Raw genomic sequence first — 17,721 nt, 5'->3', positions numbered from 1 at the left:
TTTAACCCCTTGAAAGATGTTTCTGATCTAGAAGCTACCTCCATGCTCCTTGTGTGAGACAGAAGGCAGGGGTGATGGAATGCATCCTCTATAAACCAGAGGCAAACAGCATTAAGAAAAACGATGCTTTGGCCTCCCAAGGAGAGTCGGAGTTACTCGTCAATCTCGGTTGGAGTACTTTCATCTTTATTTCCCTTGACAGAAACTGCGTGTTGCGTGAGGCAGTGTGGGTGTCCTCGGGGTGGCTACCTAACTTTGCATGTTTCCTGACTGACACAACAGTCCTGCCAGTGCCTCAGGGCCGGGGTGGTGAGTGTCAGTGGGAGGAGTAACCAAGTTTCACTTCCTTGCTGGTTGGAGACTTGCAGCTACAGCCGGCTTGGGTCTCACCAAGGAGGGGAGACTGTGAGGAACAGCAGAACCGTCCCTCTCTGCCTCTTACCCAGAGCACCTTGGCAGGGGCTTCGTGGACGTGAGGGGCGTGAATGGGCAGAGCAGAATCTCCAGAAGGGAAGATGAGCACCCAGGATCCTTCAGATCTGTGGAGCAGGTCGTATGGAGAAGCGGAGCTGCTCCAGGACTTGGGGTAAGAGGGCAGGTCCCCATCTCCAAGTGCTTCTTGGGTGACCCTTAACTCACTGCTTCTACCTGAATGCTCAACTTGATGAGTGATTATCCTTAGTACTGTCTCTCTCTGCCTCCCCAGTCTTCTATCCTTTTTACTTAAAGGACAGTAGATACTCATCTCTGTGTGGGGCCAATTCCACTGTGAAAGCATGTATCATCTTTGTAGATCTAAAAATAAGTAGGTGGAGAAAATGGGACAAAAATAAAATATTGGAGATTCTTTGAGATTAGGGACAGAACTGGGGTGTGGTCACTGATGTTGCTGGGTTTCCTTGTTGTTATTGATCTGGTTTATAAATAAATGTGCTGTTAAACAGTTCTGAGCTCCAAGCTGTGAAATAAACAGAAAGCCTAGACCCTGCTGTAAGGGACAGGGACTTTTTCAAAAGAGAAAGAATGAGGAAGTGTGTGCAGCCGTGTCCCATATCTGTTTCTTTCTCCCGACACTGCACTTGTGACCTCTTGTATGCATGCATGTCTGGAAGGGCAACTTTGAGCCATTCAAATACTAACAAGTCAGGAAGGGGATAAACTTTCTGCTCCAAACAGGCTGTACATTTAAGTAGGTGAAGTCATCACAGTCCCATCTTTAGAAAGGGACCAGATGAGACAGTTCATCAGGATACTTAATAAAAGAAGCTAGAAAAAAATAAAATAAAACAAAAGAAGCTAGTATTGCACAAGAGAAGGCTGGGGGATTTCCTAGAGAAACTGCTCCTTTCCTGGGATGCACCAGGAATAGACTGGTGAGGCTGGTTTTGACACCTGTGATTCCAGAGAGGCAAGCCCTGCACCTGCTGTCCTGCTAAACAGCTCTGATCTTCACAAACACCCAAGGACAGAAGGCCTTCACTTGTCTCCATCTTACAAAGGCAGATAAGTTCCAGTGGTCACCCATCAATTACGAGTCAGGTTTCCAATCTGCCAGGTCTATGTTCTTAATCAGAGAAAAACTAAAGTAGGGATGAACTCTCTCTCCATGAAGACCGCAGAGATTGTATCTTTTGGAGTTGTATTACTAGAAGAGTTCTCAACAAGTCCTGTCTTTATTAATAGATTTTAAATTGAGGTCTCAGAATGGAAATCTACCTTCATAAGGTAGATCAGACATAACAGCTAGACTTTTCAGTAAAGTGGAGTGGAGTCAGAGCTCCAGGACACTTCTAGCCTCCTGGACCAAATCCCCAAGCAGCAGAGGTAAAATGCCCCCTGAGCATACAAAACAGTCATCACAAAGCCGAGGCACGAAAGCTAGAAGCTGAGCTCTCACTTAGATCTTTATTAACTTATTAAATTATCATTTTTTATGTGATGGGTTATCTAGATTCCCAGCCCATGATTGGTAGGAAGCCCCAAAGGAGAAGAGACAAAGGAAATACTTCGCTCTGCTTCCTTATTTCAACAATCCTTGAACCTAGGCTCTGTGACTGAGTACCCTTGGCACTCACTTCAATGACAAAGATGAGCTAATGCTGTCTCTTCTCCCCACCTTAGCGCCCATAGCAGGAAATGATTGCAGGTAAAACCCACAAGAAAACAGGTGTCTTTCCTCTACGTGTGGAGATGGACATCCACTACAACCCACAATTACCCCCAAAAGGTGCTTTTATGTCCAGACCTCTCTATTTCAGGAGGCCTGGAAATGTCTTAAACATTGGAGGATGGTTTCTGTAACAACAGGCCAGCTACAGTTATCTAGGGAAATTGCTCTACAGTTGCGTTTCTTAACCTTGGCCATGAACTAGAATAACCTAAGGAGTTTAAAAAAATTCCCTGCCCAGGCCACCCATCAGACAAATGACATCAGTGTCTTGGGAGGTGAGCGTTTTCTTTGTAAAGTTTCCAAGCGATTCCAGAGGGAGACTGAAGTTGAGAATCACTGCATGGAACAGAAATCCGTCAGAAGCACTGAGTCAATGTGCCCTTGTTTTTCATTTGTTGAGTATGTACATTAGGAATCTTAAAGCCATGAATAAATAGATACTGACATTTCATTTGTGGCTTTGGGAGCACTTGTTTACCAGTTTTTTACAGATCTATTTAACAGATCATAGAGTTCACTCATTATTAGTGTACAGTTCAATAATTTCTAGTGGCTTTAAAGAGTGCTACAACCATCACCATAAACCAATTTTATAACATTTTCATCATCCTGATAAGAAACCACAAGAGCATTTTTTTTTTAATACTCAGTGTTGGGTTAATACATAACCTGGCTGATGGATGGTCCTGTTTCCCAGGTATAAATACTCTGATCATGGGCATTTTCAAGCGGCCGATGGTTTAACAGCAAGCTTACAAAATCCCTGAGAATTTAATAATGGACTTGAGCTCTTGTCCCTCTAGGACAATCCTGATACACTTCTCGTGGATCATAGGATCTGAGAAAACTTGAAAATAACTTGTTGTCTCTGGCGGAATTCTGAATAAAATGAAACTTCTTCTTTGAACCCATAAGCTACTGGTTAGGTAGAATCTACCCCTCAAGTGGAATGTGGAGGCTCAGTGATGTCTGACTCTTTGCAACTCCATGGACTGTAGCCCACCAGACTCTTCTGTCCTTGGAATTTTCCAGGCAAGATACTGGAGGGGTTGCCATATATTACTCTAAGGGACCTTCCTGACTCAAGGATTGATCTGACCTGTATCTCTTGCATCACCTACATTGGCATGCAGATTCTTTACTACTGTGCCACCTGGGAATCAAGCTACCCTTAAACTTCTAATTAATTCAGTTTTTCAAATGCTCCCTAAAAACAAAATGATTTAATGCACTTAATAGATTAAAAAAATGGTGATTTTATTGCCTTCATTTAAAAGTTGTTTTTAAAAGGATTATTTGTAGTTAGGTAGATTCTTAATGTTTGTATTTTTGATATAGACAAACAGATAAGGTGATGGTTAAATGGAAGAGATGTCATGCATCTTTGTTCTTCGGTCCCTATTTTCCTCCGGGCTCTGGAATCTGTCAGCTCTGCAAATTAAACCTTGAACTGCAGCAGCTCCATCCCCTGCCTTTCTAGGACACACACGACTTGCACACAAGACATGTTTATTCTCTCTAAAGTACCTAAATCAAGCAACTTGGATGCAGCTCTGCGTCTCATTTGTCGAGTGTCAGCCTAAAAGCATTTTTTTTTTTTTTATCCTAAACATGTTCACACGGCCAGAAGCAAAGGGGAAATAACACAAGCTGCAAAGGTTGCTCACTTCACTTACACACCAGCTGAAAGGGGGTGGGGGGAGGTGGGAAGGGAGGGGCAAGGGCCCTGGAGGATAGTCCACTTGAAGGGGAAGGCAGACAGGGAGCAGAGGGCAGGCTGTGTGAGGCTTTCAAAATTAAGTGACGGGGAAAGGAAACAAATAATGACTATTTAAGATACCACCTAAGGACCAAACTAGGCTAGAATTGCTAATCAGTTTTGTGTTGTCCAACTCTTTGGGACCCCATGGACTGTAGGCCTGCCAGGCGCCTCTGTCTGTGGAATTTTCCAGGCAAGAATACAAGAGTGAGTATTCCCTTCTCCAGGGGATCTTCCCCATTTAAGGGCTTCCCTGGTGGCTCAGATGGTAAAGAATCTGCCTTCAATGCCTGAAACCCAGGATCGATCCCTGGGCCGGGAAGATGCCCTGGAGAAGGGAATGGCAGCCCACTCCAATATTCTTGCCTGGAGAATTCCAAGGACAGAGGAGGAGCCTGGTGGACTACAGTCCATGGGGTGGAAATGAGTCAGACAAACAAAGCGATTAACAGTTTCACTTTCATTTTAACCATTTAAAATTCCTGCAATTCTTTTATTGTAACAAAAGTTCCTACAAAACAATGTAGGAATGGTGTAGGTGTGTAGTTTGTTTAAGGATGCACCCTTGCAAATGGTATAACTACAGACACAAAAGGGATACAATGAAATAAAAATATTTTAGGATATTTTAAAACTAAATATTCATGGGGACTTGCCTGGTGGTCCAGAGATTACAGGGGGTCGTGGGTTCAATCCCTGGTTGCAGAACTAAAATCCCACATGCTGTGGGGCCAAAATGTAAAAAGAAAAGAAAAAACTATTCAAATTATCTAGTCATACATATTCCTTCAAGTGAGAAATATAGTAAATATTCCTTTAAAAATATTCTTTTCTTATATATACTTTCCCATTTCTAAAATCTGATAAGAAAGTATCTGTGTTTGGCTGTGTTGGTCAAAGTCAAGAAAGTAGATTCTAAGCTCTGGATATTAAAATAAATTCATTAAAAAGTCTCTCACTTCTCACCTCTAAAAGAAGGTCAGACCAGATGAAGGGTTAGTAAACATTTTTGTCAAAAACCAGGTTATAAATATTTTAGACTTTGCAGGTTTTATGACTTATGCTTCGGCTACTCACATCTGCCCCTGTGGGGTAAAAACAGCCATAGATAACACAAAAACAAATGACTGTGCTGGTGTGCAAACACAATGTTATTTAAGGACCTACCCTAAAATTTGAATTTCATATAATTTTCATGAGTCACAAAATATTCTTTTTTTTCCCCCTCAACTGTTTAAGCATAAAACTCCACTTGGCTCACAGTCGAAACAAAATCTTGTACCTTGGCAGGAATTGGCCCTCAGATGATGACTTGCTGACTTAGGGAATGAGTAATAACAACTAAAGCCAGTTCTTACGGCGAGGCAGGCATTTTGCATACACTCGCTCTGGTCTTTGAATGATACTGATGTTCCAGCTCTACATCCAAGGAGACTCATCAGCAGAGCAATCAGGCTGCCTGGCGTCCTAGAGAATCTGGGTCCCCGGTCCATGCTTATCCTGTGGAACCAGGTTGCTCTCTTGTTCTAAGAGTCATGTGCCAACCCCAGGCCATTCACATCATTTGACCTTCACAACACCACCATCAGCAGAGTGCGGTTGTGCTCATTTCATAAACGCAGGAGATGACTTCAAGTCAGTCAAGTGAACTGTCTCTAGGTCACAGACGTCATGGTTGGTGCCCTGACATTGCCTAGGAACTTGCTCCAAAGCTGCTAGTCCTTCACGTGATGAAAGAAGGTAAATGTTCTAAGAATGGCAATTAGTCATTGCTGGTTACTCACCATATACCAGGCATTATTTTAAGCCCTTTGTTTGTGTGACTTATTAAATTCACACATCACTGTGAGATAGATACTACCACTCATGTCATTCTTGTTTGCAAACGGAGAAATGAAGGACAGAGCTTTTATTAATATCACATGCCCAAGTTTACAAGCTCACAAAACTTTGAATCCAGGAGTTTGGCTCCAGAGCACACATTTTTCTCCACTAATATCACTTCCTAATTTCTGTCAAACTTCTCTCTTCTTATACCTGCACTGTTAGTGCTAGTGAGAAGTGAGAGAAAAAAAAAAGTTCTGTGATGACTACCACCAAAACATTTTTGTTTTTTACTAAAGACATTACTCTTTCACATTCTTCATATAATAAATATGCACACAAAGCCAGATCAATAACTTAATTCATCAGAACTTTTAAAAATTGAGGGTAGATTCCTTTCATCTAGGCTAGACAAATTGAGTAGGCTAAGAAAAATATGGTAGAGTCAAAGCTTTAAAGGAACCCGTTTACTTGATACCAAGTAGAGCAATGAAGCTTGTTCCTCTTCTGGCACAATTCTGTAATCTTGGGCTCTAAAAATGAGGGTGATTCTCTTGTGACTGAGCAAGAGTATGTAACTTGTAGTGCACAGTTCGATCTCTGCTTGAAGAAATCGAATTTCCTCTTCGGTTGTTGTGTTTCTGTTCCTCTATGGGTAACGGTGACTTCCTCCTACTTACATGTGGAAGTCTGGCCACACAGGTTCTCCACACTGAGTGGGGTCACTTTGTTTCACTCATTCTCCCTTCTATGTCTTCATAGATCCGTCTGTTGAATGATGACATTAGGCAAGGCAGTGTGGGAGATGCTGGCCGTAAGAAGTGGCTATTCCCTGGAGGAGTTTGCAGCGCAGAGAACAGGGAGTGCTGGTGTGGGTGGAGTTAGAAGGCAGGGTAGCGGGCCGGGGGTCATCACTGTGTCTACATAAGGCACGCAGCAGATGGCCTGAAGGAAGGAGATCCATAGGATTTCTGTCAGTTGAAGGCAGAGAGACAGTTTCTAAAGAGAAAATGTCGTGAATAACACAGTAGAAGTGGAAAAACATGTGAATATTCAGAAAATGAAAACCATCCACACGGACTCAGACCCTGCTAGCCCCTGGGACCCAGTCATTACTCAGCGTTCAGCCTGACTCTGGTCTCCTCCTCTGAAAGACTCCACCTTCAGCTACTTTCTATGAGAACACTTAACCTGGCTGTCCTCCTCTGGCTTCTAGTGTCATAACCTTACCCTTTTTTTTTTCAAACCTGGGTTAATTTCTTGTTCCCACCAACTCCCTCCCCACAACTATCCCATCAGCTAGGATAAAGTCCTGGTCTGAGCCCACACAGTCTGGCTCCTGCTCTCCCTGATGCGGGCCCGTATCTGAACCCACCGCGGCCGGGTCGCTGAGTCTTAGCTGTCGCTTCCTCACCTCTAGGCTCTCTGTGGTCCTGTCCTCCCAACTCCCTGCCCACTAGGGTCTGCTCCCATTGTCTCTTGTTAGAACTGCTCTGTTTAAAAAGCCTTAAAGTTTAAAAAGCATAATGGCAAGAGTTCAATTTGTTTTAAGAAAAATATAGCTATGTCAGACAAGGTTACTTTTGGGAGGCACGTGCCGAATTACTTCAGATTAAAGTGTTGTGATTTCTGTAATTTACTTTCAAATGTTCACCCAAAAACATAGGAAGAAAATATGGCAAAAAGTTAAAAATTATTTTACCTAAAATATGGATATTATTTAAATATGTGGGTATTATTTATACTGTTTTTCTACTTTCTTATATATCTGATATTATTCATCACAGTTTAAAATAATAATAAATGCATTAATTATTGAAAATTTGGGGAACAAAGAAAAGCACCCAAAATGACCCCCAAATGACATATTATTCAACTCTTCTCCAGTCTTTTAAAAGCAGTTTTCTGTAAACACACACAGATGGAATTGTGGTCATACCAGGTATATAATTTTGCTCTGGCTTTCTGCTACCATATATCTTCTTCATCTACTTGTTCTTTCTCAAAGTGGATTCTGGGTCTGGTCTTTCCTCAGGCAGCCTGTTTCTCTATTTTAAAATCTGAATATTTAGACTGGTCCAAATTCCAGAAAGCCTTAAATAGATTAGGAATTTGGACTTTGGTCAAATTTCATTTGACAGTATGGAAATATTGAACATTTACAGGAACATGGAATTGTGTGGCCACCATGCTTTGTTTTGGGATAGATTAACCTGGGAGTTGAGCATGATGCGTAACATTGAGTTCAGAGCCAAGAAAGCTAACCAGTGAGGGAGTTTACAGATCTGTGAATAAGAAACTAGAGTGAGGACCTGGGAATAGTAAGGAAGGAACAGGGGTGGAAGCCAGTAATTCCACTGAGCTAAAAACATAAGGGATTCATATCCAAATAAGAATGAGTTGTGCTTTTGTATAGTTTTTCAAAATCAAAAAATTTTTGACAGTCTTATTCTTATTTATGTCTTATTTGACAGTCTTGTGTCTTATGTCTTATTTGACAGTCTTGTGTCTTATGTCTTATTTGACAGTCTTAATGTCATGAATGTCTTCTAATTCATCCATTGTTTGCTCTATCATTAGAAAAATCTAAAGTTGCCTGGGTCTCATTTTACTGCTCATAGGATTCTGATTCACCACCAGTTTGGTCTATGTTTTGGATTAATTCTCCACATAGTCTTAGAACCTTTTCCAGATGTCAGTCCTAAGGCCCTAAGAGGTTTGGACAGCTGCTCCAGGCTGAATGCTGAGTACACTTTTTGACAATGAGCACCTTAGGGGCAGGGCTGTAGGTTACACATCTTTGTAACCTGGGCTGGAAGCCCTGGGCTTCCATCCAAGCCCAGCACTTGACAAAAAGCAGATACCTAAATATCTGAATTGTCTCAAGTTGGGTCAAAACCAAGACAAGAACTCAAGGTCCCTGACTTCAGTTTTCCCCACCAACACTGGTGATGTACTTGTATATATTACCCTCAGACTCACTCAGTGCTCTTAACAAATGATTTATCTGCTGGGAAAAATTGACCTCAGTTGGAGGCATCATCTAAACAATGAAATAGACAGGAGATAATGAAACAAGGATCTTTCTTTTTTACATTCCCCCAAAGTTTGGGACTTTTTCCCTAGAGATATAGCTTCTTGAAAGTGGCCGTCTCTGTCTCCTGTCCCAGCCCACAATGGTAGGTTGTCAATGGCAACTACAGTGTGAGGACAATTACCCACCCTGAAGCAGCATTTCATGATGTTTAGGTTGTTAAGGGTAACCAGACTAAGTGCAGAGTCAAGCTTGCTTCCACTCAGATATGAGCCTTCTTGAAAGAGCCTCTGGTTTGGGAGGTCTGCCCAGTCATTGAAGTCCCCCTCAAGCTCTTATCCGTGAAGTAGTTTTTCTAGTCAGTCTCTGAAATTTGGCTCCCGGTCCAAATCACACATTCCCTGATCCCCAGCCACGGGGAGAACAACGATGCTCTTTCAGTTTTACAGCCATTTGTGCACACTGCAGGCGGACCTGGGGACTGGGCAGGATCTCCGCTGGGGTGAGATGCACTTTGCCCTCATCCCCCACCCTCCCCACTCCTGGTGGCTCTGCCCTAGGGTCTCACATGCCTCTGACCTTCCTGGGTCCACTGACCCACGTCGGGCTCTGTGGGTCTGCGTCCTTCTGGCACTTGGGGTTCTCTACTTCTGTGTCCTGGATCACTCCTGTGTCCGGATCACTCTGGGTGGGTCTCTGTTAGTCCCTATGTGTTTCTGGCTACCTGTGTGAGCCTCTAATGTGCCTTTCTTGGTCTCCAGGTCCTATATCTCTCTTTCTACAGTTCTTGGCTCATGTGTCTCTCTCTGGCCTTTGTGTCCCTCTGTGTCTCTGGATTTCTGAGTCTCTGTCTCTCTTTCTGTGTTTCCACCTCTCAGGACTTCTTGTCTCACTCCTCGGGCTCCTTCAAGAACAGGTTTAGCCTGGTTTCCAACTCCTACAGAATTATCACACCCCTTCAGTCTGTTTCCTTTCAGCTGGGCCTTGACTCCACAAAAAAACACTGAGGCCCCACCTTTAGTGCGTTGTGTGACAGATACCTACTCTGGCTCTGTCATCACTCAGGTATGCTTCCTCAAGCCTGGGACAGCTGGCCGCCCCATTTAGCTCTGCTACTATCATTTGTAAATGTGGGCATTTAGAATGGCAATGGACAGTGCCTCAGACCAGCTGGTTCCATCACAGAAAACTCCTGATTGGAAAGACGGTGGTGAGTCTTTCTACAACTGCCCCCTGTATCACACTATGATACATAGAACTTTCAAACTTCTTTGCCAAGCCTCTGCTTGGTTCTCTTTATTTGGATGGGATCCTTTGCTACGATCAATGGAAAGATGAGCGCATGTCTGTGCACAGTGGACTTAACATGCTCATGTGGACCATACCACATTGTCACATAAAATATGCCACAGCCTGACTATGGTACCAGTTTCACTACTGACATCTTCTGAGCTCATCAGACATTTCCTTCTCCTTAACCCACGATTTCTAATGGCCAAGTGCTTCATTTTTTCAGGAAATCAAAGTATCTAGCACTAACCCTATGAAAAAATGAATACAAAAGCAATCCCATGCAGTGACTCAAGCACTGAGGATGAAATAGCCTGAGTTAAGATGGCTTAGATTGAGATTGCCTAATGGATTCATTTTTTTTGTTGTTCTATCATCACTGTGTTCAGAAGGATTCTGAGGCCAAGCATAAGCTTAGCAAGGAAGTGTCTTCAATGAGCTATGTTATCCATGGATGAAAGAAAAGGAGAGTGCAGAGACTTCCCTGGTGGTCCTGTGGCTAAGACTCCGTGCTCCCAATGCAGGGGGCTGGCTCTATTCCTGGTCAGGGAATTAGATCCCACATGCTACAACTAAGAGTTTGTGTGCTTCACTAAAGATTTCAGATGCTGCAACGAAGATTGAAGATCCTGAGGGCCTCAACTAAGACCTGCACAGCCAAATAAATATAAAAAAAGAAAGAAAGAAAAGGGGAGTGCATCATATGTTATGAATGTGCGATGTTTGGTCTAGAGAGTTCAGAAAGCATGTCAGTGCCATTCAAAAGTGAGAATAATTTCCAGAACTGTTTCTTTTGTATTCTAAAGCTTCTCAAATATAATATATTTAAGTTTTTGATTAAGAAGGCTTGCCATCTTACTTTTTGTCTAAAGAAAAAATGCTTGTCATGAACACACAAAAAAGTGAGTGTAATTTTGAAAATGAATAAAAAGTGAAAATTCTCTAAAGAAGAGTGCTTTTGTTGGCTGTTCAACTCCAGAGCCTATAAGCTGTTTTCATACAAGTAGGAATTTCTGTTATTGTTTTGGGTTAAAATATAGGTCCTCATAAGTCTGAAGGGACAGAATCTTATTTCTATGTCACTTCTTTTTGGCAGGAAGGGGGAAAATAGGTGTTTAAATATGTGAATAATCTGTAGACGTGAGTTAGGAAGAAATTTTCTCCCCAAGATGTGTATAATCAAAACCGGATGTATGGCTCATGTTTTAACATGCAAGACTGGTTCCTGTGTCCACTTGTTCTTCCCCTGTTATTTTGCATTTTCCCTCAATATAGACCCTCTGTTCTAGGTAAGCATTGTGTTTTCTGTAGACCCATGCATATTTCAACCCCAGTGCCTTTGCTTGTGCTACTGCCCCTGTTGGAATGCTCTTTTCTCTTACACTTAATGAATTCTGTGTCTATTCTTCAAGTTCCAACTCATAGTCTTCCTCCTCCATGAAGCTTTCCTTGGTCATTTCATTTCCTCAGGAGCTCCCCCTTCTATATCATTTACTGTCCATATCACTAAGATAGCAGCTATCTGGGGATTTTTTAAAGTTAAATTAGCCACAGACCCTTCTCTTTTCTTCCTAAGTACTGTGAAGCCACTTAGCATGTTCTTTGCTCTCTTTGTCTCCCTCTTTAATACTACATACAGTACACTCAAACCATCAAGATTGTTGAAGTGAATTACAGTTTTTATGACCAAGAGTCCTTCAATCTGTGCTTCTCAAACTCTAAACTCATATCAATCATGTATAGCTCGTGATGAAAACTGATTATAATTCAAGGGGTCTAGGAATGTGAATGTGCTAATGTGAATTCCTAACTAAATCTCAGGGTTCTGAATGACAAAAGACTTCTCATTGTTTTTCAAACATCAGGTACAACCCAAGCATGTCCTTAAAGTTAATTTAGTGGATCACAATCAATATTTGTTAAAAAGAAATTGAAAATAGTAAATAGCATTTAAAAGGATAGTATTGTTTCCTATAACACTTCTGGGGGATCTTTTTGTATGTATGTTAATAAAGTAACTGTGTATACACACGCGCACACACACAGAGATACAAAATATATTTTATGTTGTTGGTTAATTCAAAGAGCTTGAAAGCTTCTCTTTGAAAGGACAGAGCAGAATGAGAAATAATTGTATCAACAAGTAATGAAGACAATTAAACTCAAAGGGATAAGAAACCATGAAGACTCCAGTATGGTGGGGCAGGTTCCCAGAAGGTTCTGGCACAAAGGGCGTGGAATGAAAGAAGGGGCAGAGCTGAGGACGGGGTTTCTGGATGGAGCTCGTCTGTTTTGTCTGTGGTTGAGCTTATTTCCTGTATCTCACTGGTAGGCAGCTATGAAAAGTCTTTAGTGGGTGGATGTTTCCTAATTTGTTAATGTATCATGGAAGGGATAATGCCACAGTTTCCTTCAAGGCCAGCTGCGGGTTTGACAAGCTAGTAAGCCCAGGACAAATATTCTTTGGAAGTTTGATAAGCTTTTGTTGACTCTATTACCCTTGAGCTATTTATGACAACGTGGGGACCTTGGGAAAAAAGAAAATACAACATTGCTTCAAATATGTTGTTGTAAAGAATAGTTTCTGGCTCTTTTTCACTTCTTCAGGGACAATGAGACAAAACTTTTTTTTTTTTTTTCAAGTTTCTGGAAAATGAACCTTATCCTAAACAGCAGAGGAGTTGTATTCCCAGCAACCAACACAATGTCTAGAATACTCATAACTGTTGTTGTTCAGTCGCTCAATTGTGTCTGACTCTTTGCAACCCAATGGACTGTAGCCCTCCAGGCTCCTGTGTCCATGGGATTTCCTAGGCAAGAATACTGGAGTAGGTTACCATTTTCTTCTCCAGGGGATCTTATGGACCCAGGGATCTAAACATGTGCCTCCTGCATTGGCAGGTGGATTCTTTACCACTAAGCCACCAAGGAAGCCCCAATGTATGTTGTATAAATTGCAGAGATTGTGTCTTGCTCTCTTCCGCAAAAGTTAAAGAATCATATAAGAGGTTTTTTTTTTATAGAAGTCAATGTTTCAGCATGAAAATAAGAGGGTTTTCCTACCAGGTGTTATTATTAGTCACCTTGACAGATGAGAAAAATGGAGGTTGCTACTTGCATGGGGTCACAACCAATGTGTCAGAAGTCACTGGGGCAGATGGACTTATCACTGAGGAAGTGAGTGGAGAAAAAGGCGTGTTCTTGCTTCACAAAATTTTCACAGATACTGCATGGGTGTTTGTGAGCCAGGTTGACTGCTTATTAGCATTCTTTTTCACTTGGCAGTTCCCAGCAGTAAAAAGGTCTTTTATTGCCCTTAATTCTAAAAGCGTCATCTAATGCAGCTGGCAGAGATGTGGGAGAGCCACAGAGGAACATGACTTACTTTGGGGTTTTAATCAGCAGCAGGTCCAGCGTGATTCAGCAGTGTGATGCAACTACTAAGAAACAAATGCAATCTCGGGTTGCCTTGCAATGTACCTGACAGCCGGAATAGGGAGATCCTCTGGGCTTTGGGTTTTGCACATCAAGTCTTACCTTGAAGATAGATTTTAAATATTTGGAAAGTATTCAGAGGAGATAAGTTCTCTGGGTGATCAAGGGACTGAAAGTGTGTCATAAAAGGAGAAGTTGAAGATGATGAAAACAAAAGCGAGAACATTTTAAATACTTTTAACGATTTGTGTAAGTGACATCTATATAACTCCGAGAAGTAGCTTTGAAACTGTCTGTTGAAAGCTGTACAGTGGGAAACAGTAAACTGATGTAGGCAAGGGTTTTCTGGCCGTAAATCATAGAAGTATGTACAGGTTTGCCTGTACAAATAGTGAGTTCCCTGTTACTGGCAATATGTAAACAAATATTGGATAAGAATCTTATTAGGGTTTAGACTTTACTCACATATTGTACAAAAATTAGAAATATAAACCAAGCTGTTGGTGATTAGGGATTAAATGTAGCTTTTATTTACTAAGTCAGACATTTTAAATGTTTACTCTAAAAAAAAAAAAAAAAAAGCAGATGTGACTTTTATAATCACCAGAAGTGAGTTTGCTGTGAAGCCAATGAAGTTGCAGCTTCAGGGCCTCTGTCTTGTACAGACCCTAGTGATGTAGTTGAAATAAATGCATCAATTGGAAAAATATTTAAGATTAGTCCCTGAGCATTAAAATGTTAAATACCCTTACAGCTCATTTATGAAAGAAATTTGACAGAGGTTCTCAAATTTTCCAACAATCCTAAAAACATCATTATCAACATCACATTATGAAGTTGAAAATAACTTTTCTCTGCTATCAATAATTTAAAAAATTATAGGTAAAAGACTGAATTATTCTGTTCTCTCTATAGAAAATTATAGTAAAACATTGTTTTACATGAAAAAATAACTAGAGATGATTTGGCCAGAAGTGTAGAAAAAAAGTGTGGGGTGTGTTAAACAGGTGTTTAATGAATATAAGTTGTTTTCTCACTTTGTCAGCTTTTTATTTTTTTAATATGTGACATAATTAACATATAACATTATATTTGTTTCAAGGGTACAACATAATGATTTGATATTTATGTATATTGCAAAATGACCACCACAATAAGTTCAGTTAACATCCATCACCACATAGGTAACAAAACATTTTTTCTTGTGATGAGAACTTTCAAGAGGAAATTGTACCTTTTGATATTCTTTATTCATTTTACTACCCCCTCAACATGCATCTCCAGCATTCACCAATCTGTTCTCTATATCTGTGAACTTGGTGTTTTGTTTGTTTGTTTTTTGCTGTTTTATTTTTTCTTATTTTTCATAGTTAAATGTTGGTGTATTCCATTCTTTTTTAATTGAAATATAGGTGGCACAGTGTAAAGAATCTGCCTGCCAATGCTCAATCCCTGGGTCAGGAAGATCCCCTGGAATAGGAAATGGTACCCTTTATTTTCCACTATTGTTGCCTGGAAGATCCCATGGACAGAGGAGCCTGGGAGAGTCCATGGACAAAGGAGCTTGGAAGATTTCATGGACAGAGGAGCTTGGCGGACTATGGTCCACGGAGTCACAAAGAGTTGGACATGACTAAGCGGCTGAACACACACACACACATATAGCTGACATACACTGTTAGGTTAGTTTCAGGAGTACTACATAGTGACTTGATATTTGTATACATTATGAAATGATCACCACAATAAGTCTAGCAACCATCTGACGCCTACAAAGTTCTTACAATATGATCACCCATATTCCTTATGCTGTATATTACATCCCTGTGGCTTATTTATTCTATAACCAGAGGTTAGTACCCTTTAATCACCTACACCTGATTCACACACAATCCTTTCCTTTCTGGAAACTATACATTTGTTTTCTGGATCTATGAATCTGTTTTGTTCTGTTTGGCTGGTTGTTTTGTATTTTAGGTTTCCCATATAAGTGATATCATATAGTATTCGTCTTTTTTCTGTCTGACATTTGGTTTAGCACAAGGCCCTCAAGGTCCACTCATGTTGAAAATGGCCGGATTTAACTCTTTATGGCTTAATAACATTTCCCTTATCCATTTATCCATCAATGGACATTTAGGTTATTTTTACATCTTGTCTACTGTAAATAACGAAGCAATGAACATGTTTTTGTTTTTTTTTTTAACATATATGTTTTCTAATTAGTGCTTTAATTTTCTTCAGATAAATACCCAAGAGTAGAATTGCTGGGTCATATATAGCAGTCTTATTTTTAATTTTTTGAGAAAACTCCAATCTGTTTTATATAGTGGTTGCATCAATTTACATTCCCACCAACCTTTTTTTCCACATCCTCACTAACACTGGTTAGTTCTTGTCTGTTTGATGACAGCCACTCTAACAGGTGTGAGGTGATATCTCATTGTGGTTTTGATTTGCATTTCCCTGATGATTAGTGATGTTGAGCATCTTTTCATATATCTGTTGGCCATCTGTCTTTTTGGAAAATGTGTATTCGGATCTTCAGTCCATTTTAATATTGGATTGCTTTGGAGTTTTTTTTTTTTTTGCTATTGAGTTCTTTATCTAGTCTGAATATTAACCCCTTATTGGATATATGATTTGCAAATATTTTCTCCCATTCAGCAGGTTGCCTTTTCATTTTGTTGATGTCAGCTTTTAAAATTTGCAATCTATTATGATCTCTTACTCTAAATAATTTTTCTCTTTTGATAATTTAATATTAATTTTTCTTAAAGAGACTCCCAAATTTTACAAGCTTCAAGTCCCTTAAAATTTGAATCTTCCATCTAAAGTCAGAATAACAAAATGAAAACACTTTAAACACAGCCCCAGTTACAGGAATTTTGGCCCAGCCAGTTAGTACTCTATGTAATGAGCTGTTGTGTATGCATTTTAAGCCATAAAAAGCTCTGTAGACATTAGCCAAGAAACAGTCAGCATCCAGAGCCAAGTATAAGATAGCATCAATATCTCCCCAGCTTCATCTCACCACGCCTGGCTGCTGCCCTTGGGCACTCACCTGGATAATGCCCGCCCCTCTATGCAGGGCTCTGACCTGGTACGTACCTGGGTTCTGCTTGCTTCCTGGCCTTTGCTCCTGCTATTCTCTTTGCACAGAGAGCTCCCTGAACAATTGTCGCTCCAAATTCCACCAGACTTTAAATAGAGAAAAAGTCTCTCTCTCCCCCTCTCCATCCAAGTACTAGATCACTTCCAGAATTCAATAAACAGTAGTTGAATAGGTAAATAAAATAAAATAATTAAATACAATAAGCATTAACAAGGCCCTGGAAGTTGGATTAAGGTAGAAATACTGTTTTCTCTTTTTCAAATTATAGTTACTCAATTAATATATGTATGTATTTTTTTTAATTCAGTTCAGCTCAGTTCAGTTCAATCACCCAGTCGTGTCCGACTCTTTGCGACCCCATGGACTGTAGCCTACCAGGCTCCTCCATCCATGGGATTTTCCAGGCAATAAAGCTAAATTAGGAAAATGTAATCAAACTAAGGACTCTTAACAATACTCTCAATCATGGTTCTTTCCATTAAGGACCATTCTTATCAGTTTGGAGTATATTTTATCCACTTCCTATTTTGTGCTTTTATGCACTTTTATATGTGTATGTTTTGTATTATTTGGAGGAGATGAGAGAGATTTTTCTTTGGGTGGTTTCATACTGTACCTGATAGAACATTCTGGGATATGTCCGCTCTGCCACATGTGGACATAAGCAGTCCGTGTTTTCCCATGGGGTGCCACTGGCATTCTGAGTGTGACATTTCTCAGTTGTTCAGAACTACATCAGTCTTCACAGGCTGGTAAGCATTTTGACATTCCCTCATGAAGTGCTGGGTGCACCTGACCTTCTTCCCCAAGCATTTGGTGACCAACACGCTCTCACCTTTTCAAATTCTGATTAACTTATTTTTTTTCATAGCTTAAAAAAAAAAAAAAAACTGGTGGATAATTGCTTTACAACTTTGTGCTAGTTTCCACTGTACAATGAGAAACAGCTATAAGGATGCATATATCCCCTCTCTCTCGAGCCTCCCACCCCAATCCCACCCCTCCCAGGTCATCACAGAGCACCAGGCTGAGATCCTTGTGCTATACAGCCTCTTCCCACCAGCTGTCTATTGTATACATGATAGTGTATATGT

The 17,721-nt window shown here is 40.6% G+C and overlaps 1 protein-coding gene across 3 annotated transcripts in view; it reads left to right on the top strand.

Moving 5' to 3' along the window:
* Positions 1-319: 319 nt before the first annotated feature.
* The window catches only part of DAPP1 (dual adaptor of phosphotyrosine and 3-phosphoinositides 1), a 56,031-nt gene continuing 38,629 nt past the window's right edge, over positions 320-17,721 (top strand). The window contains exon 1 of one of the 3 annotated variants that reach the window (XM_061164342.1): positions 320-586. In XM_061164342.1, coding sequence (XP_061020325.1) covers positions 486-586 — 101 coding nt within the window. In that variant the 5' untranslated portion in view covers positions 320-485. The remainder of the gene's footprint in view (positions 587-17,721) is intronic. The other 2 variants (XM_061164341.1, XM_061164340.1) reach the window with 2 other exon arrangements.

This window comes from Dama dama, chromosome 17 (assembly GCF_033118175.1).
Source record: "Dama dama isolate Ldn47 chromosome 17, ASM3311817v1, whole genome shotgun sequence".
In the NCBI taxonomy this organism is placed as follows: Eukaryota; Metazoa; Chordata; class Mammalia; order Artiodactyla; family Cervidae; genus Dama; species Dama dama.
Note: the sequence above shows the minus strand (reverse complement) of the source record. Positions and strands in the feature narration are given on the sequence as shown.